This window comes from Octopus sinensis, unplaced genomic scaffold (genome assembly GCF_006345805.1).
Source record: "Octopus sinensis unplaced genomic scaffold, ASM634580v1 Contig13104, whole genome shotgun sequence".
Taxonomy (NCBI): domain Eukaryota; kingdom Metazoa; phylum Mollusca; class Cephalopoda; order Octopoda; family Octopodidae; genus Octopus; species Octopus sinensis.
This window is the reverse complement of record NW_021832844.1, coordinates 50,217-71,470: the sequence shown is the minus strand read 5'-3', so window position 1 is coordinate 71,470 and position 21,254 is coordinate 50,217. Positions and strand designations below refer to the sequence as shown.

General features: G+C 38.8%; 2 protein-coding genes, 1 long non-coding RNA gene and 1 pseudogene across 3 annotated transcripts; 2 read left to right on the top strand and 2 right to left on the bottom strand.

Moving 5' to 3' along the window:
* Positions 1-37: 37 nt before the first annotated feature.
* LOC115229575 (putative 3-phosphoinositide-dependent protein kinase 2) lies at positions 38-781 on the bottom strand. The gene has a single exon (XM_029799904.1). It carries the CDS (start codon positions 779-781, stop codon positions 170-172), a length of 612 nt encoding a protein of 203 aa, XP_029655764.1. The 3' UTR covers positions 38-169.
* Positions 782-8,212: 7,431 nt separating this feature from the next.
* Positions 8,213-9,141, top strand: LOC115229570. The gene is made up of 3 exons (XR_003883344.2): positions 8,213-8,486; positions 8,517-8,708; positions 8,739-9,141. It is a non-coding gene; the product is annotated as an uncharacterized LOC115229570 (long non-coding RNA).
* Positions 9,142-9,187: 46 nt separating this feature from the next.
* LOC115229574 lies at positions 9,188-10,198 on the bottom strand. The gene has a single exon (XM_029799903.1). It carries the CDS (start codon positions 10,196-10,198, stop codon positions 9,188-9,190), a length of 1,011 nt encoding a protein of 336 aa, XP_029655763.1.
* Positions 10,199-15,002: 4,804 nt separating this feature from the next.
* On the top strand, positions 15,003-19,143 carry LOC115229573 (annotated as a pseudogene).
* Positions 19,144-21,254: the final 2,111 nt, after the last annotated feature.

Here is a 21,254-nt window from a genome sequence, read left to right as displayed (position 1 = left end):
TCCTCCTCGATGACGTCGAACTGGTCGGGGAAGAGGAAGGCACATCTGGCCACCTTGGAGAACACCCCCACGTCGGAGTACCCCCGGAAAGGAGGATGGCCCACCACCAAATGGAAGACCAGACACCCCAAAGCCCACAGGTCACATCGATGATCCACTTGGGCACCCTTCAATACCTCGGGGGACACATATTCCGCTGTCCCCACAAAACTTGACCTCCGGGATAATTTGCCCACTTCAAATTGACACTCCTGGGGAGGATTGTGGCGGATCCGAAATCACAGAGTTTGACATTCATGTTGGAATCGAGGAGGATGTTGGCGGGTTTGAGGTCTCTGTGGACAATGTTCAATCCGTGAATAAACTCGAGGGCAGAGACGACCTGGAGGATGTAGAAAATCACGGAATCCGCGGAAAGTGGCCATCTTTTCTCAATCAATTCGAGGAGGTCCCCGTTTTTGCAGTATTCGAACACAAAAAAGAGAAATTCGGGGCTTTGGAAGGTTTCGACGAGGTTTATAATGAGAGGATGAAGGTTGTTTATTTTGGTGAGGATATTCTTCTCCATTAGAACGTGTTTGTTTGCTTTTTTCTTTATTATGGTAGCTTTGCTGCACTTTTTGATGGCGAATTCCACGTTTTTTGTACGATGGTGACACAAATAGACTGTCGAGAATGTGCCTTCTCCGATTGGTTTGATGAATTGGTAGTTCTCCTCTTTGTTTGCGGAAGGAGATTCATTTTCCTGCCTAATATAACTAAAATGAGGGCACACTAACATTCACACAGTCTTGATCCTATTTATTTAAATTTTAAGTTATTTATTAAAATATTTTTAATGGCCTTTCTACGGGAGAATACAATATCGTCTCATTCTTTTATTTTGGGATATAATATTCAAAAAAGTTCCGGAGAAATTTGAGAAAGTTATAGATTCATTTAGTCTTCTACTTGTCCTTTTATTTTGCTTATAATTTACGTAATGAAATATTTGATTTCTAAACCAATTACTTTCCAATACTCCAAAATTCAATATGTGATTTTATTCACTAGCTCGATTTCTAATTACCAGATCGTAAATATTTTTGAAATCGATTTTCTAAAAAAATTTAAACAATTTCGTGTTTTGATTTATTTATTAGAAATTTATTCTGTTTAGAGAACTTATTTTATATATGTAATCAACATCGGGGAAATTAACACAAAGTGAATTATTAACTTCGTCAACATGCCTTGTTTTTAGATTCATGTTCACTATTTTCTGAATCTTTTAAAGAAATATTCAATGCTTAAAAAATCTTTAATTTTGAGATGATCGAGAATTTCTGTCTTTCTGATTGTTGTATCATTAATATCAATTTCAAGAATGCTGTTATCGGAGTTGTTAAAAGCTTTTAAGCAATTTCTGATCGTCTCTTCGGATACGTCTTTCTATGCAATTTTTGTAAAAAGACCGTATTTCTTACTTTAATTTCTTATAAGATTTTGAGTTTCTAATAATTTATTGTTTTTCTTGATATTGTCTCTCGGAATATGCTTGTGAATCTATCAGCGAATCTCTAGCACGAAATGTCATCATTTTCTTCCTGAAGACAATTAGAAGACATGTTTAACTAAATCTTTATATTTCTAAAAAATTCGTATTAAAAAATAAATTCAAAATCGTAGCCAATATTAAACATTGGCCAATTTGCGAAGGTCAAGTGTATAAGATAAGTATTTTAAAAATACAACGAAAATACAAAATTATCACAATCTCATTTCCAGAATTTAAACAAAATCACATAGCTGCACTTTTAAAAAGTTCATTTAATTAGTAAATACTATTTAATCGTAGCACACTCGACTCAATCAGCTAAGCGGTTATTTAACCAGGCCCAAATAGAGTTAGTGTTTTCATCACATGTAAATCCTAAACTGTCTTTGTACGTTGTGTATATACAGTGCCCAACAATGAAAATTCTACTTTTTACTCATAAAAATATAATTTAATTTTGTACAATTATTTTTTAATATTTAAACTCATTTTTTTATTAAATTTATTTTAACCAAAAGTATATTAATTTTTAGGATTAAAAAAATTAGTTGTTTATTTTAATCAAACAAATTAAAATTTAATATGTTGATATTCCTCCACCTATCTCATTAACTTCCATACTTCTTTTCATTGACATAACTAAATTTTATAATTCTTTCTGTATTGATTTTTATATACAAAATAATGTTATTTTAAAAATATTTCATAATTTATTGGGTGATTTTGCTATCATTTTGTTTTTATCATTACACAAAGATGCTGCTCAATTGGATTGAAGTCGGTGATTGAGACCTCCGATTAAGAATTATATATTTTTTACCTCTCATATATCACTCGCAAAGTATGACAAAAGAATTGTAAAATAAATGAGTTTAACCTTATTACAGCCTATTTGACAAAGTGTTTAAATATTTCGCATTTGTTGTCGAGCATTGTATTTAGTAAGGAAATTATTTTCAATGTATTACCAATTATTAGACAACATATAATTATTCAATATATTTATTATAAAAATGAGACTATTGTCTATTAAAATAACATTATTTGTGACAAAAAATTCAAAATTAAATTAGAATTCGGAGAATATCACAAATTCCAGCCTTGCAGCCTTCGACGGACACTCAATTTCCGAAACCTACAAAATCAAACTCTCTCAAACTATCATATTTTCCGATACTGTTGGGGTATTGTAGAACCCAATATCCGCCATCGCCGCCGAGCTTTGAGAAACTTGAGGAGAACTCGTAATCGGCACAGACTTGCATTTATGTCAATGTCAAGCCGCCCTTCTGGAAATTTTATCGTTCTTGGCAGAAATTGGCGGGAAATCGTTAGACGAAACCTATCAGATAGAGTTCCCTTACTTAATCCTAACCAAAATTTGCCCTGGTATGTTCAATCTAATTCAGAACCCGTCACCTCGGAGGAGTTGGTTCAACTATACCCGGTTTTCAACCTCCTAAGAAACCGATTTTCTAACTTCGAATTTTTTCTTACCCAAATTTTTCGCCACCCATATTTCCGCTTCCCCTGGTATAACAGCAGTCCTTTTCTGCCGAATATTCCTCACTCCTGGGGCAATCCCCTTTCTTTCCGGACAAATTTGTACAGCTTATTAAGTAAAAGAGTTCGTTTCCGGCCGAATTTTATCTACCCCTTGGCTGAAGACATTCATTTCAATTTTAATCGGTGTTGTTTCCCAAAACAGGTCCGTCTCCGTCCGAATGTTCCATACTCTTTTGGAACCTATAATTTTAGCCATTCTCTTCATCATTCCATTTCTTTCAGCTCCAATTTCGAATACTTCTGGGCCGCAAACCTCCATCACCAATCAAACATTATTTATTCACAAGCCCTCTCATTACCCCAAAATTTGGGCCACCTAGGCTGCCAAGATTTTGATATTATTACTCACTTTTTAACAAATTTTTAACTTTAAAAAACATAGTCATCCTCAAAATTCAAGGTTGATTTTTTTAATTATTTTCATCAATATTTAAACATTATAAAATGTAAAGTCACTTTAATTCCGCATTAATTTATTTTAATCTTTATTAAGGTAAAATATAGTAAACGATGACTTTTTTGTTAGTGAATGAATACTTATATTACATGTATAGACAACTGAATCAAGGCTCGTAGACCATTCTTGATTTTCTATCATAAAATTTTTTTGTAATCAACCCGCTGACGTTTAGTGGCACCTTTCAATTTGACTCTGTGATTGGGTCTGGTCTGGACGGCTTAACTTCTCCAAAATGATGAATTCTTTGTATAATAAAGTAACTGTTTTATTTATGAATTCTTAACCGTTGTCTGATTGGAATATTGGATGAATCCAAAATTATACAATAAATCTTAAAAAAGAGCAAATTATAAATGCTTGCTTCGAATTAGTTGCTAATGGAAAGCAAAATTTTGAATAAATATTAAGTACGTTAAAAATATATTCACCTCTCTCGGAGCTCCCGCTTAAAAAATGCGTTTGAATTTGAATACACGTCATATAATAAACACAAAATTTTGGAATAATAGATCTTTTAATAGTAAAAATAGTTGTCAGCGAATCCTCTATTTTTTTAACTCCATAATGTGTTTTCAAATGTAAATACATATTTAATATTTTCCCAAACAACCTGTCTAAAGAACTGACTAATTGTGCTGTAAAATGCCTGAAACTACAGAAGATAGATAATATTCTGACAATCCAATCAACTTAGTTCAGACAAGTGAAGATAATCATGCACGAGAAGTATTCTTATAGACAAAAAAAATAAGAACAAAAAATGATATCATTAGTCCATCACACATCAATGACACAATCCCCGACACAAGTCCAATATGATTGACTCATCTGCACAGATAATTCCTCTCTCGTCTTCCACTGTCCCGAATCCTCCACCTGTCCAATCAACACAGCCCTCATTACAAACACCTACAACAAACAAGGATGCCCACCTTAGTCCCCTCCCCACCGTAGAAAGCACAGGGGGCATTCCCCATCACCTGAGTCGAACAATCTTCCCCCAAAATAGACTTGAGGCATCTTTCCGCGGCCAATCGAATTACCAGGCCTCACTTACCATTCGAAGGGTCTCCCCTGCCTCGTTGGTCACTGCAGGGAACCTCCAATTCTCGGGTCCTTCAGATCTGTCTCTGGTTGCATAAAACAGTTTCAAATCAGATCTGTCACGTGGGTCTATTTTAGTCACGTGGTTTGTACTTTTATCATATTTTGTATTAAATTCTGATAATTCGGCAGTCCAAATTTCCTCAAGGTCAAAGTTGGTGACTGTTTCTCTGTTTTTGTCGTCGGGGGACTTGTTTTTTAGTATTTCTCTGGTTAATTGAGGTTATTCAATACTCTTGTTCGGCTGTTTTCATTTCAAAGTCAGATAAAAGACTTTTGCTTAGTTCGACTTGACTCATCAACTCGGCAAATTTCTTTTCGTGTTTTGTGGGTTGGGGAGTTATGGTAGGTCTTTTCTCTAGACATACTGCAGTCATTACTGTCCATTTATTAGAAATGACTGAATGTGCACCACGACGTGCAATGCAGCCAATCATTAATTTTAAATATACTAATTAAATTTGTTAAGTTTATCAATTAATATCGATTAATCGAAGGGAAGGCCAGAGACCTAACGGATCGCCAAACTGTTCCCCCGGATAACGGCGATCGAGAACCGTTGCAATAGCCAGTCCACCTCCAGAGGATCGTGAGTGCGCATTGAGATTTTGGCTCCGAGCTTGCGGAGGAACTTTTACGTCTTCGTACCAAGAGCACCGCTATCGGCACCACAAAAAACTTTTCCGAAAGGGCAGAATATTTGGAAAGCTTTAAATCTTCAGCCTTATTAAAAGCTGATTTACCCTCCAGAGCACACGAGGTTAGATGTGAAGCAGAAAAAGTGTCCCAGCAGGTTGCATCCTACGAGACCTTTTCCGCCCTCAAAAGGGAAAAGGGTCATCCCGTCAGGACGTTTCCCGTCACCGCGGTCAAGACCCGGTGGTTCAAGAACCGAAAGAAATCCCGCCGAGTCGAGGGCCCTCCGTATGATTTCGTTCATAGCAGAGTGCCTCGGGAAACGTCCGGCACTCCTCTTGCACGATAAAGGGTGCAGACCGAAAAGGTCAACAGTGCAGCCACAGCAGCACGTGTGCGGGACACATTGCCTTAGCCCGAGGCGCAGAGAGACTCCGATCCTTACCACTTCATGGTCAAGGAGAGTGCCAGATGGGGCGTTCGGGAATGCACAAAGCCAAGCTCCACTAGCCGGGATGCTGCCGAAAGAAGGCAAGCGCGGCGGTGCTGGTTGGACGACTCGAGCAGCAGACTAATTAAATTATACCTAATTAAAGCAATACTAAATTGACTGTCATCTCACTAATAAATTCTAAAACTAGTCCAATAACCAACAATATTTGATAAAGAAAATTAATAATTTAGTTCTTTTTATATTTGACGACAAAATAAATGATAATAATCAAGACGACCAAAAGCACGCAGGAAATAAGACACACACATTTCCGATAATATTTCTTCTTATACTCCCTGGCATGGGAGACCTGAATATTGCCCCGATACACATCCTCGTTGGCGTCCTCAATGTTGGACTCGATGGTGTCTACAATCACCCCCACTCATACCAATGACTGCCCCCTGCTCGTGCACCATCATTGCCAGGTTCTTAAAGATCATATTCACGTCCCCAATGTCCCTCTCCAACTGAAACACATTCTCTGCCTCAATCTCCGACGTATCCCTATCCACTGTCGTCACTACTTGATGCTGATATTCCTTTTCCCGCGCTTGGTTTACATGTACTAATTGGCGCTGAAATTGCTGGAAATTTCCCAGCGATTTGGTAAATTCGTTCACCAGACTTTCGCTTTGGTGTTTGTACCGTTTCTGAGGGTCACCAATAACACACAACCGCCAGTTCCGGGGAGGCTGAGGACGACTCCGCGTTGAGGACCTTCAGGTTGTCGGTTATTCGGTTGACGAGAACAAGTCCCCTCCCTTTCTGCTTTTTCCTATGGGTGAGGATATATAGCAGTACAGGTCACTTTGGAGCCTCAGGTCGTCAGGCTGTTGCTGGATTTGGTCCATAATGTCCCTCATTATCTGCACTGGGGAATATAGACATATTCAGTACTTTGCTGACGGAAGGCTTGCAGGTCATTGGAAGTCTTGCTGTAGACTGATTCAAAGGTTCTGTTCCCGTCTGTACAATCACTTATTAATGATAACCTTCCATAACGTATAACCACAACAGAAAGACCACAAATATAATCTATTTAATTATTTTTAAATTAATCAAATCAAATTCAATTTATTAACAAAAATAACTAAATCAATCACAACAAGGACAAAACTACAAATAACCACCCACGTGTTACATAATATTCCAAAAATGCAGATTTTCCCGCCAAAAAATCCACCAAAAATTGAAGACACATAAACCCCTCAGAATCCAACCTCATCGACACTTTATAAGCACAGGCAAAGGCCCGCTCCACTGCCCTGAACTTGCCACAACGAAATCTGAGTAGGGAGAGAGGACTAACCTGGTCATCAATGGTCTAGTCACGTGACACACCTCGAATTGCTGTGTTGTGGACCACTAAGACATGACAGCCCTATTTACTGTCAATGTGGCCACTGGGGACTCGAGGGACACCCTCAGGGACTCACAGTCGACAGAAAATATGATAAACTCGAAGGAACTGTCCAGATCTGAGAGGACTTCTTCCAGTACTTCGGTCTGTCAGTGAGGATTGGCCAGACATACCTTCATGATTAGTTTAGCCACTGTTTCCTCCGTGTTAAAGTCGAGGACTGCGAAGGCTGTTGGGTCATATGTCCCCAGATTACATTCGACTTCTTTCCCGCCCACTGTGGTCCTACCATTATTCGGGAAAGTCAAAAAAACTGGAGTTTTAAGGGACAGCCCAGTTGAGGGAGACCAAAGAGGACATACACCACGGCATCCCCACTGTGGAGGGAGTCACACACAGAGAGGACATCCTAAAATGTATTACTTAACATACTATTAAAATTGATATATTAATTATAAATTGAATTTTATCTATTTTTAATTGATATTCTTCAAATAAGTCTTGATTGATATATGCATTAATTTGGACACTTTTACAGTCGTCGGCTGTCAGTCTTAGGCCGTCTTGTGTTATTACCACATGTGCGTACTAAGCATTAGGAGTGAGGACACACGTCTTTTATGGTCAGTGGCTTTATTAGAGCTCCCAATTTTGTGGTGTCGAGAATTGACGAAAACAGTCCTTCCATCATAACAAATAGCGGGTTTTTATTTCTATTATTTTAAAATAAATTTTAGTTAATTATTTTTATATCTATTAATTAATAATATAAAATATTTTTCAATTTTATTAAAATAAAATGTTTTCCCGCCATATCTAAATCATTTAGTGGACACAAAATTCAAACAACTTCCAAAGCGAGAATCAGCATCGTAATAATCTAATAATTCCAAATTTTATTATCAAATGATATTAAAAATAATCTCAAATAATCCAACAAACAATTTAGCTGTGGCTTGCTTTGTATATATCTCTTTTGAATGTGGTTTTTACGAAAAATGGATATTTATATCTCCAATCTCCGCCAGAGAATAATGAAGCTTCTAACAAAATGGAACCTGGAGAAAACCTTCATAGTAATCGTCCTCAGCACTATCCAGGTAAGGGAAACCTTCTCAAATAGATCATTGCTGTACTACTCCTCTCTGCCGGACTGTACTCCCTCGTCCTCACAGTCAACAATCTGAGCATAAAGTCGACTTCTGCCATTATATCCATCCTGGCATATCCCGGGGGCATTTTTGTGGCTCTCCTTCTGATTGGACTAGTCGTGAATAGCATTGGCTGTTTTGGAGTGCTCAGAGAAAACACAAAACTCATCAGAATTGTATTTTTTCTCTTTTTTATTTGGTTTTAGTTCTCAAAGTGTCTGAAAGTGTTGTTATCTTTAATTATCCTCATTTTCCTGTTCGTGTCTGTCTACGTCTCCATTCCCCAAGTCTCCCAGTACTTCAATCAACTCAACATTGGCGGGAAAATGTCCTTTATTGTGGAGAAGTACCAGGATGATGCCAATTTGAGGAACATTATCGACTCGATTCAATCCTTCGTTTTTTTTTTGATTTTTTGAGAGAGACAGGCTCACTGTTGTGGTCTCAACGACCCCGAAGACTGGGATAAAAACATATATTTTAGTCAACAACTCGACAATCTGGCGAAAGAGCGTGGAGGAGTGCCCTTTTCGTGTTGTACTGTCGACAAACAGGACTTGGAGTGTGGGAATGGAGTCAGGGTATTATTGGGGTGACTGAGGCAGATGAACGGGGAAATTTCCAAGTACTATCACGTGGGGTGTCTGACTAAGTTTAAACAACTGTTTATGAAGTATCGGTGGTATATTATTGGCATTCTTGGGGGATATATATTCATATTGGTACTTTTTTAATCATTTTTAGCTTTCCTTTATGTTGCTTGTTAGTCATACCAAGAATACCGTCTGGCTAAACAACCGGCGACGGGGAGTTGTTTAATTTTATTTTTTAACTAAAGCCTTATTATAAATTAACGTCTTTAGTTACTAATAACTAACTAATCTGTATAATTCTCCTCCTCTAACACTTCATATGACACATGAGACACATCTTCCGGCAAATCTAGTGGATCTGTTGTTTCTCTAGCCAATTTTAGGAGGTGGTTGGTGGCTCTCGAAACTTGTTCCTCATGTTTTTCAATTTCCACTCCATGTTTATGTTCAACAAGCATGGCCTCCAATGTCTTCTTAATTGTCAGCGATTGTATATACGATCTAGTGGAAGCATCCAACTTCAGTCTTTCCATATAAGACTTATAGAATTTAGAAACTATCCCATCCCATGTGAGGACAATGGGGATTATCGTTACCTTCGCACCGTGGATTTGAGATAATTCTCCAGCAAGAAGATCATATTTATGTAGTTTTTCTACTTCCATTTGGTTTAACATGGCGTGGGAAGTAATTCCGACTACAATTAGAGTGATTTCGTTTTTCGTTTTATCAAGGACAAAGATATCTGGCCTATTGTTTTTTACATGAACATCTGTCTGCAAGGTGGTGTCCACTCTTATCTCCACTTTATGATTTGAGCTAACCGATTGGACTGTCTGTGACTTTAACCTTTTGGTTTTCTTGATTCCATATTGGCGGCAGAGATGCAAATGGATGCATCTTATAACTTCATTATGTCTTCTGGTATAATCACTGTTCAGCATTCTGCTACATCTTGTAGCCATGTGATCAACAGATTTTTTAGCTTGATTACAATGATTACACATTCCTCCGTTATCGTTGAAAAATATATTTCGATCCTGAATAATACAATACATTGCTTCTGATCTCGGACTGTTGTTTCCATTCACTAGCCATTCCGTAGACATATTGATGTCAACATTCTGATCCTCACAACATTTGAAAAGTACGGAATGCAACATCTTCGATTTAATAATCTTCATTAGACTCTTTTGTTGATTCTCCTTGATTATGTTTATATTCAATTCTGAAAGATCTTCAATATTGTATTTGAAGGTAAGATTTCTTGTTTTATGTATTCGAAATAGTAACATTTTGTCTCTTTTTTATTCATTGATATTACGTAGTCTATTAGATTGGATTGCACTTAACCTGCAGTATTCGAAGAGTGGTTCCTGAAAATAAACGACCAAAGACTGATTCAATCACAGTCAAGCGAAAAATAAAGTTACTAAAGTCGGATCACTGCTTGGTGACTGTGAAAATGTCCAACGAAAAAAGATGTAGACATTGGCACTAAAGAGACTAAATTTGAGATGGCTAAGTTACGTGCATCTCTCAAACCACGCTTTACTTTACAACTCAGGAAAATGTGCTGAAAATCTTAGCAGGAAACAACTCAGGTAACAACTGGAATATGCAAAGATCAAGAACTAAGACTTATACTCCGTTACCAAAGCAGATCACGTAGAGACAATTATTGTCACCGTCCAGATAGGTCGGAGCGCCAGATCGATTACGTTCAAAATTTTTAATAACCTGGTGAATGTCAATAAACTGAACAATCTATCACGTCCAATGTAATTAAGATTATGTTAAGTCTAATTCAAATAAACAAATATCATTAAATTTTAACTTTTCGGCCACATACTACAGACGGATCTCTCGTGGAAACATACTTTCAATGTTCTGATCCTCTTCAAGGCAGATTACGGACGACAGACTCCTAAGTGTGGCACAAGCGACAAAAGTATTACCACTTTCTTATTCTCACGGATAAGACATTTATTGACCAAAGGAGCAGGGTAAACCAGTTAATTATAATCTCCGTGATCCCTGATGCACTTTGCAAGGGTCGGAGGTCCTTCGGAAAGGTTCTATCCTGCCCAAGGTAATCGATCTGGGAAGACGATATCCCAGGGATTGGAGTTCTAGATGTGCTAATAAATCCAATTTGTCTGGAAATATCAGGAATAATTTACACGCAATGATTAAGAAACAAAATACAAAATTTAATTTCATGAAAATTAGAAATTATTTTTACTAAAAAACTAAGTTTTTATTACAAAATTGAGGCATGAAAACTTTTAAATTTTAAAGACGTAGATAACCACGTTCCTTTTGAGATTGCTCACCTCGTTTCTTTCACATAAATTTCTGAGCACTATCAAATTTTAATTGGCATTTCCTAATGAAGCAACAATGATCTGACATGTTTCACAATCTAAATCGATATTTTATTTTTAGAATGTTGAATTATTAATTTTTTCTTGTTTCAATGTTTTATGGTTCTAGCAATAGAAAATACAAATCTATTGGCCAATTCTGGAATAAGTGTAAAGGCTGTCCAAATCAAAAACACAAAATAACATAAATTAAAAAAACGCATCTAAACATTTTAAAATAACTATTCTTAACAGGATCACAGTAGTTAGTTAACTTTAGTGACCCGAGGCTATTATGCAATTCCCCAATAGATGGGTTACGATGTTTCCTTGGGTTTAAATAAGAGGCAGAACATCATATATCTTGTATCTTGCTAGTTTTATTACGAAATCAATTTAATTATCATTTTTTTTATAATGTAAGGTAAAACTTATCTCAAGAACATTTATTTTACATGATACCAATCCCCTTTCGTCATAGTTTGCAGTTGAAACCAAAAAATTTTTTTTCGTAAAGTATAAAAGTCGATAGAGTTAAATATAATCAAACATCGAGCATAATCAAATAAGCTGAAAAATCCAGAGGCAGTTCCCGAAAAGAAGTGAGATTGAAACGCGCTGGGAGAGCCAGCTCGTTTCCGGTCATTAGTCTTCAATGCGATTTTTTCTCCCACTAGCCGTAATAACTTCTTATCTGGCCAATAATGTCTCCGACAGGGAATCCACACAGGTCACGTCCCAAACAAGAGACCTCCCTCGCCTGAATGAGAATGTAGTCATCCCGTCGGGACGTTTCCCATCACCCAGAAAGAGGCCAACGGGAATCCCGCCGAATCAAATGCCCTCTTAATCACTTCATTGAGTAGAGCATGGCACGAAAATCAGCCAGCATAGACTCCTGGGTGTGGCACAAACGACAAAAATATTATGACTTTCTTATTGTCGCAGATGTGTAAAATATCCAAATTATCTAGAAATATCAGCAGTAATTTCCACGCAATGATTAAGAAACGAAATACAAAAATTTAATTTCATGAAAATTAGAAATTATTTTTAGTAAAAAAATAAGCTCCATGACAATAAAGGGACGTTTGGAGACAATGGAGTCTAACAACCCATTCAAAATGTTGTCAGAACACGAAATCTTTGCCTTCCGAGAAAAGGAAAACGCAACAAAACTAGAGGTAGGGTGTGTAGGTCATTACTCAGCAACAAAAAAATCAAAAAGAAATGAGTCTAATCAAAAAAACCAATCTTTTACAAAAGTCAAATAATCGAAAAAACTTGGAACAAGACATGCAGACCGAAGCATGTTTTGTAAAAAACGACCAGAATAAAATCGACCTTCAATTCGCTACAAAAACCACAAAAAGTAGACTGACCCCCTAAATCTCAGAGTGCCACGCCAACAAAGAGACGACCACATCCTTCATTGACAAAAAACGAGAGATATTCAGAATGCAAGTGAATTCTTAATTTAAAACTCTAACAGTACGCAGTCAAAGTCAAAAAAGACGAAATGAAAAGACTTGACAACTTGATTGAAGCCGAGGGGGACAAGCTCGATTATTTTGAGAAAAAGTTGGAAGAAGACGCAGTCCTGTTCGACGAATTTTTAAAGGAAAACGACAAAAACTCAGTCGAGGCTACAAAAATGTTAACTTTTGGCCACAAAATGTAAGAGCCGAGCGAGAAACGCGAAACAAACTCGACAAAATCTCAAAAGTGAAAAGACTGAATGGACAAATTGCCCAAATCAGAAGCGACGTGTCTCGCCAACACGAAATCCTGAAAGAACTAAACTACTACAAGTCATTCCTCCTCAAAGCCACTCCCGAGGTTGGAAACCCCCCTTTATATTTTTAAAAGGAACTCAAAAAACAGTATAAAGGAACAGACGAGTATTTTTTTCAAAAGTGACCTCAAAGTGACGAACTCGCCCTGTACTTTGAGGACCCCAAACAACTGCTGGCGGTGTACACTGAATTGGAGGAACAGAACTTGTCCTTGATCCAAAACAGCCAGGAGACGGAGGAGGCCATTGAGGAAGTGCAGAAACAAATCTCCGCCCATCGAGAGGAGACGTACTTTGTTGTGTTTATGACAGAGAGGAGGAGAGGAGATTCCTTCAAGAACAGTTAACCAAATTAAAAGAATCAATTCAAAAAGAAAAGGAAAAAGCCAATAAATTCGAACTGAGAATAAAATTGTTTTCCATTACTGAATGCAGCCAGGAAGACCAGGACAATATTTTGGCAGACATGCACAAATCCGTAGAGGATGTCTACATCAAGACGATTGGCCCCAACGAGGCTCAAATCAAGTTGGTTTCCCACGTGTAGTTGAGTACTCTTCAAATGCTCTCAGACATTGAGAATCACATGCTTAAATTGTTTGACCAAATAGAAGCACTTCCTCACGACAAGTACGAATTGGCTGAGAAGGTGCTGCCCTTCCATGTCCGTAGATCAGAGAACGGGACAGGAGGATGCGTCTAAGAGATGAAAAGCAGCAGCAACAGAAACTTCATCAGGAAGAACGTCTGAGGAAGGCTTTGGAGAGGTCTCAGGCACAGCCGAAACGACAGGTAGTGGAATTATAGTCATTTCCCACTAGATTAAAAGACCAATGGTGTTTAGATCAAAACCCCCTTCCATAAAAAAGACCAACACTGATCACAAAAAGTCCTCCAAAGACGATGAGGAAAATGCCTACTACTTTTCTTTCTAATCTTACTTACATAATTTATATATTTAATAAATATAAATTAATAAGTTAGTTTACTTTAATAAATTTAACAAATCGGTGTTTTGGTTGTAGGAAGATTGGACGTGAATTGCTCACATACACATTGTAGGCGAGATCCACTGCCAAAAAACCCAGAAAATACCCGTTGAGTCCAGAAAGTAGTACTGAGCCACGGAAACCGTGATTCCCTCTCTCACATGACTCCCTCTCTTGGATTTCCTGTAGCACTAAAAACTGATCCTCTTCGGAAAGACTGACGAACTCATTCCAGAGCTGGGAATGACTGTTTATAAGGGACATTGAACAAGTCGTCGTCGCTGGCCATTTTCTCGAACAGAGAAGGACCCCGAGTGACAATTTCGCCCTCGACCTGATCTGTGTACTCCCCTAATTGGAGACCTTTGAATGACTATTTTTTTGGGTTACAATTTCTTAAAATATTCCGCTTTTTTCGGCCCAGGTATTGAGTGGCTGGGTTGCCGATTTGTAGGGACTGTCTTAGGGAGGTTATGGAGTGAGTCCGAGCTCGTTCTGTTGGGGAATCCAAACGATTGAGATCGACATTTTGGCTTAATAAATGCATCATTATTTAATAGCGTCAGAATTATGACAAATCGATACATTTTTGTTGGCCGACACACATCAATCTGGATCATATATTAGTAATATTTTTTATAATTAATATTATAAACTTAAATAAACTTATTTATAATTAAACATTTATTTTATTATTCTTTTTGGAAGTTCACTTTTTTTCCTTATCCGTATTAGTGTAATGGGCCAATGTACTTTAGGATAAACCACCAAGTGTTAATTAGGTGTATTTTGGGTAATAATTTGTGGAATAAATGAGGTGAGTTGCACTGCAGTCGTCACTGCCATGGGGATATGCGATATATAAATACTCAGTGCCGTTTTTCGGGCGATGGTGGAACACAATTTACCCCGCAGAACGAGCATAGCAAAGAACAGGCACGCCGAAATAATGCATTTGCAACAAAAACGTCTCATCGAACTCGAAAAAACTCGCTGTCTTACTCAAATTGATAAGAAAATAGAAAAAGTTAAGAGATCCTGCTTTACAAATGACCGACATTCCTATTTTGAAGACAAATCGGAAGGTTGGTAGTTCGACCTGATTTATCAGTCCCGATTTGTGTTGTGAAAGAAGTGGCCGATTACGGGAATGAACTGGACATTTAGTATGTGCACTAATTCTTTGATATAACATTTATTGCTTTGTGTTTCTCTCTTTGTAGGAGAGGTCAGTCGATCGATCATTCTGACGTTAATACTTGTACTAAGCATGTTCGTGTTCAATTATATGTTATTGAATTATTACCTATTTATTTAAATTCTGATGATTTGACAAGTAAAGACTGTCTATCCAGCCTGCTTAAGTGAATAATAAGATCTGATTCTCTACGAGTTCATGACATCATATATTTTGTCAAATGCAAGAATTTATAGAATGTCCAATAATCAATATCATGATAAAACAGTCCTTGTGTTTTTCTAACACCAGTTGCTTTGAAACAGACTACTCACAATCACTAGATATCCATATCTTTGTAAAGTACATTCTAAATTGGCATGAAACATACACAATTTGGGTGAAATTTTTTTTTCTCTCAACATAATTAACATAATGCAGGAATGTTAAGGTCAATAAGAAGAAGAACTGATGCCGATCCTGTTTCCCCTCACTATTGCTTGGGACACGTTCTGGAGGAGCCATCTCGTCTCCAGAGGATTGTGTGTTCTCAAGGTCTTGAGACGTCCAATACACTTGAGGAAGCACAACGACTCCTTCCCAATCGATCCCAGGGTTTCGACAGCAACCGGCCGGAAAACGTAACGATCGGTGAGCCCATCATATTTCTTCTTTTTGATGTTTCTTCTTTATTTGGGTGAAATATTATTGAATGTAATTTAGCCTAGTTTTTTTTTAAACTGGAATTGACGCCTAAATTAAACATGGATAATTTGTGAAATCAAAGACTTGATTTTTTGATTTGTAAGAATTATTAAATGCCATTTTATTCTTCAAGGTTTAGAAAAAATTCAACCAAACAAGTCATTTCTAATGGAACAAGGATGGTTTACTAAAAAGGCAAAATAAAGTTTAATTTATGACTATTTTATAGCAAAATATTAGTCATCAACATTATCATAAACTTTCCTTATCTCCAATAGGTCATCCAACTGAGACATCAATTTGGTGTACGCGTTCTTGGCTGTCCCTTCCATGAGAGAAATATGATCATAAGCCACATACTCCACCCCGGAATAGAGACACGAGTGACCCTTCCTCATCAACGAATCACGGACGGCCTTAAACGACTCACTGTCCGTTATAAACTAATAAAATATATAAAATAACACAAAACTAGAAAATATATATTTCCAGACTCGTCCTTCCGTTCGAGTACCTCATTAGCCCCCAATTCAATGCCAATGTCGACCATCTCATCCAAGGATAGTGACCCTGACTCCACGTGGATGACACCGGTGACTTCAAAGTGGTCCACAGGTTTGTCGTCACAATAAAAAAATCAAAAATTAAACATTTGGAAGATACCCATTCCTTTTGAGCAGGGATCGTAGGTCGGTCACTAATTTTTTGGGAGTCTGAGAGTCCCCGGTGATGCAGAGCTTGACTCCACCGGGACCATTTGCCCTCACACACACACTGGTGGTCTCCGAGGACTGTTGGAATAGTTTTTTGAGCAAATTACAAATTTATTCAACACTCGGTCTATGGAGGACTGCGGAACGTTGTCCTTCCGTGCTTCCTCGACCGCATTTTTGAGTTGAGTGTTTGTGACGGGGTTGGGATTCCTGGATGTGACTGGAATAGTTTGTTAAATGAGGACTCATTATTCTTCGCAGGTTTGCGGTGTGGCGGGAGATTATTTTTGATTTTTCTGAGTCTTTTTGTGACTTGGTGGCTTGGATGTTCTGCCAGTGGCTGTGCCCCGAATATGAGGGGATTTGGCTTTGGTTAGTTTAATGATTTATACCAATGGATTCCTCTTATTTGGACTAAATGACCTGCGTATTTGTTTAAGAGAAATTTTATCCACATGAAGGACTAAATTTTCATTAAAAAAACTAACCACGTTGAATAAAATTAAATTGATTATAATTTATTTAAAAATATCATTAATAAAAAATTAATTAAATAAAATTGTAAACTTTCAATGTTAAGTAACCTAGTTATTTTATATATAAATCAAAAATTCCGTCTCCAATAAACAATTAATCAACTTTAAATTATGAAATTCGTTTATAAAATTTATTTTCCAAATTCTCAGTATATCCCGTCAATTTTTTGACAAGTCCTTCCATTTGTTCGACTGCTAATTCGATTGTATCAATTTTGGAAATATGCAGAGACAAGTTCTTTGCTGCAACAATTGTCATACAAATTACTTTTCTCTTCAATGTGGGCAAAAAATGATTTGATTCTCTCAAGTTTGGCTTTCATTTCTTCATACTCTTCAGACAGGGCACTGTTCATGTTGGTGAGCAGTTTGTAGTCCTCTAGTGAGGCTGTCAATATACCACCGGGTTCTTAACTGTTTAGTTGTTTTTGTAGCACGTCCAAGTTGTCTTTAATCATTTCTGAAAATAAAACATTAATTTCGTCGGAATCCATAACACCACAATGGAATATTTAAATTATTAATTATTATAAAATTGATACTAATTTAATATAAATAAATATATTTATATAACCTGGTGGTGTCAAATGCAAACTGGTAGGCGTACTAAAATATATAAATAGCAAAGGAAATAAAGACGACGAGAAGCAAATAAATGAGGATTATAAAATATGGAAAAAGAACTCTCCTTTCCTATACGACGTATTGATGACTCATTCCCTCGAATGGTCCAGTCTGACCTGCCAGTGGTTGCCCGGGACTATCACTGCAGGTGGCTCATCCACCAACCGACTAATATTGGGGACCCACACGTATTTAACCCACCGTGACCTCCCAGCTGTAACGAACAAAACCACCTCCTCATCGCCTCAGTAAAACTCCCAGAAACTGCCACCTTCGATGCCTCAATGTACGACTCTGACCGACTGGGTGAGCGTTTTTAAGGCATTTCAGAGTATGGGGGGTTTGGACTTCAAAATGGGAGACTGAATATTGATATTCGAATAAATCACGAGACAGAAGTGAACAGAGCTCGGTACATGCCTCAGAACGGGCATATCATTGCCACAAAGACTGCCTCGACTGACGTGCTGGTCTTTGACTACACCAAACACCCCTCCCGCCCCAACAACTCTGCCTGTTCCCCTCAACTACGACTGGTCGGACATGAGAAAGAGGGATATGGCCTGTCCTGGAACTACCACAAGGAAGGACAACTCCTCTCTGCCTCCGACGACAGTGTATTGGCCATTTCTCACCCAAGACTGTGTGTATGTGGAATATTGGGCAGTCTTCGGGTGTGAGTGTGCTCCCCCCTGTCAATATATTCTGTGGACATGTCGGGGTGGTGGAGGACGTGGCTTTCCACCCTCTCCACTCCTCTGTGTTTGGGTCAGTGGGGGATGACATGAATCTCCTCTTCTGGGATGTCCGGGAGGGGGTTCGGCCTGTCAGTCGCACCCTCGCCCACAAACGGGAAGTCAATTGTCTGGCCTTCTCTCCCTTCAACGAATTTGTCCTCGCCACGGGATCGGCTGACTACACTGTGGCTTTGTGGGATATTCGTAACCTGTCGGGGAGTCTCCATTCGCTGGAGAGTCACACTGATGAGATATTCCAGGTGGATTGGTCACCGCACTATGAACATGTCATTGCTTCTAGTGGGACAGACAGGAGGGTCATGATTTGGGACTTGGGGTTGTGTTGTGTCATTATTGCAGTCGGATTGGGGCAGAACAGTCATTTGAGGAAGCCAGGGATGGTCCGCCTGAGTTGATGGTTGTGGTTGTGTCATATTTGTAGTTCATTCATGCTGGACATACCTCGAAGGTCTCGGACTTTGGGTGGAGTCCCAATGAGGAGTTGGTCGTGGGGTCGGTGTCTGAGGACAATGTACTGCAGATATGGCAGATGGTGGGCACTCTTGTAAGTATTGTAGAATCAAAACATTCTTTTTGATGACGATTTGGGGGATACTATTTCCTGATTGTTACTGTTGTTGTTACTTTTATAATTTTTGAGATTTCTTGTCAGTTTTTATTAATATTGAATTGATAATAAAAAATGTTAAATTAATTAGAACATGTTGGTGAACCGAATTCCCAATTTATTTTCTGTCCGACTTGTCGCCCAAGCTTCGACTGGAAGCTTCATAGTGTAAGAAAATGATGTGTATTAACAAAGAGTGCCTAAAATGAGCAACGACACTCCCTCCAACAATTCTTTACTGAGTTTTGACCAATTGCCCTCTTTCCCCCCGATGCCCGCCCACCGAATTTTCTCAGCTGTCCACAAGGCGTGTTTAGTGTCGGAAATACATCTGGATGGTCTACTCAAAAAAGCAGCAAGTACAGACACTACTAATCAGTCCAGACATTCGAACTCCCCGAGACTATTCCCACTTGGTCGAGGAATTTGAGTTGTTGGGAGTTCCCTTAGCCTACGTGGTGGACACTGCCAACCTCTACAAACTTTTATGCACTGATCGGGCAGTTCAGACTTCCGTCGACAGAGTCAGTCCCCTCATAATGCCCAGGCACACAAGCACTGGAGTCACCTACAAAAACTGATCCGACAGTCTGAGCCTCTCTACAAATTTGTTTTGCGCGGAAAGGAGTTTTCGAAGCTACCTTGGGGAGTCGATCAAATCACGGAAAAACAACAAAAATATTTTTCCGCCAACGGATTTTCCATTTCCAATGACGATAAGAGACAGGATTTTTTCATGTACACGGAAGAACTCGACATCTCTGTCAAGAAATACTGGTTCCTTCCATTATTCACACAACTAGTGATTTGGCCCGAAATATCTCCGAAAATACATTTGTGCCTGCAGACGATCCAGAACTGCTCAAAAACCTACCGGATAGTCTGTGGAAGTACCATTTCGGGAATGTTCCGCGGTCAGGGGTGAGTGTGGGACCCTCGGCAATGTCCCACGTCCTCCAATTTGCTGGAAACAGGACTTTCCGTTCGAATTTGTGGCAGGCCTGTCTCATGATCGGAGTCACCAGAGGGGGGAATTACCATGAGAGTAACGCGGTGACAATCGGCAGGATTCGTCACCAGTGTTACCGTCGGGCTTGTCTGTTGGGCTATGAGAATGCCGCGGAATTGTCGACGGCGGGAAACGTAGATGTGGTCGAGGACTTTCTTGTTCGTCTCAAGTCTCGACTGATTCCTTCCACCCTCAACAGACTGGAGGAACTTCAAGGTTTCGCGGAAAACCGTGGGTTCCGTAATGTAATGGAAGAGTACGACATCCCCTTCTGGCGGAGAGTGCACGAGGACCATTTTTCAAGGTTTGACCCACCAATATGAGACAGTACCACATTCGAGTCACGTGCTGAGTACTTTCCCCTCAGTGACGTCATCAATGGGTTGTTTGGGGTGGTGGGGGAAGTTTTCTCTGTTGATTTCACGGAGAAGGAGCACGTTTGGGATGGAAATGTGCGTCTTTATGATGTGGTCGACCATTCGAGAAAAGTCATTGGATCCTTTTATTTGGACCCCTTCAGACGAGGGGACAAGAGGGAGTCCTTCGAGAGTGTATGTCACCGAATCCGTGGAGGGAGTGGACCCTTGTCGGTGACTCCTGTCTTCTACATTTCCCTCAATCTCTATCCTTCTGAGGGAGAGACCCCTGTCCCTTTCGATTTTTTGGAGGACTTTATTAATCAGGTTGTCCTGGGTCACACATTTGCAGTTCTCCACCATGTTCTGTGAATTGGTAACTTCTCCTGACTATCACGGAATCGCGGGACTTGTCTCTCATAGTCCTAACCCGATTGGAGTCCGTTTTTTGACCAAATTCTGTCTCCTGCCTCATAACTTAGTCCGCATGAGTTCTCTAAGTGAGGATCTGGCAGTGAAAATAACCAAAGGTGGGGTTCTGAGTATTTACGTTAGCCAAAAACTGGTTCAAATGTGTGGATTATTTGTGGATGGCTTATTACGGAATGTATGACCTTGATCTTCACCGATGGTACATTTGCTGGTGTGATGTGGTAGTACTAAACACTGGGAATTGGTGCATAAATCAGTCTGGGATGATTTTATGCCCTTTGCTC

Bases quoted from the DNA above. Each gene is read 5' to 3' on its own strand.
- LOC115229575 (XM_029799904.1), bottom strand. From the start codon at position 781: ATGTTAGTGTGCCCTCATTTTAGTTATATTAGGCAGGAAAATGAATCT.
- LOC115229574 (XM_029799903.1), bottom strand. From the start codon at position 10,198: ATGTTACTATTTCGAATACATAAAACAAGAAATCTTACCTTCAAATAC.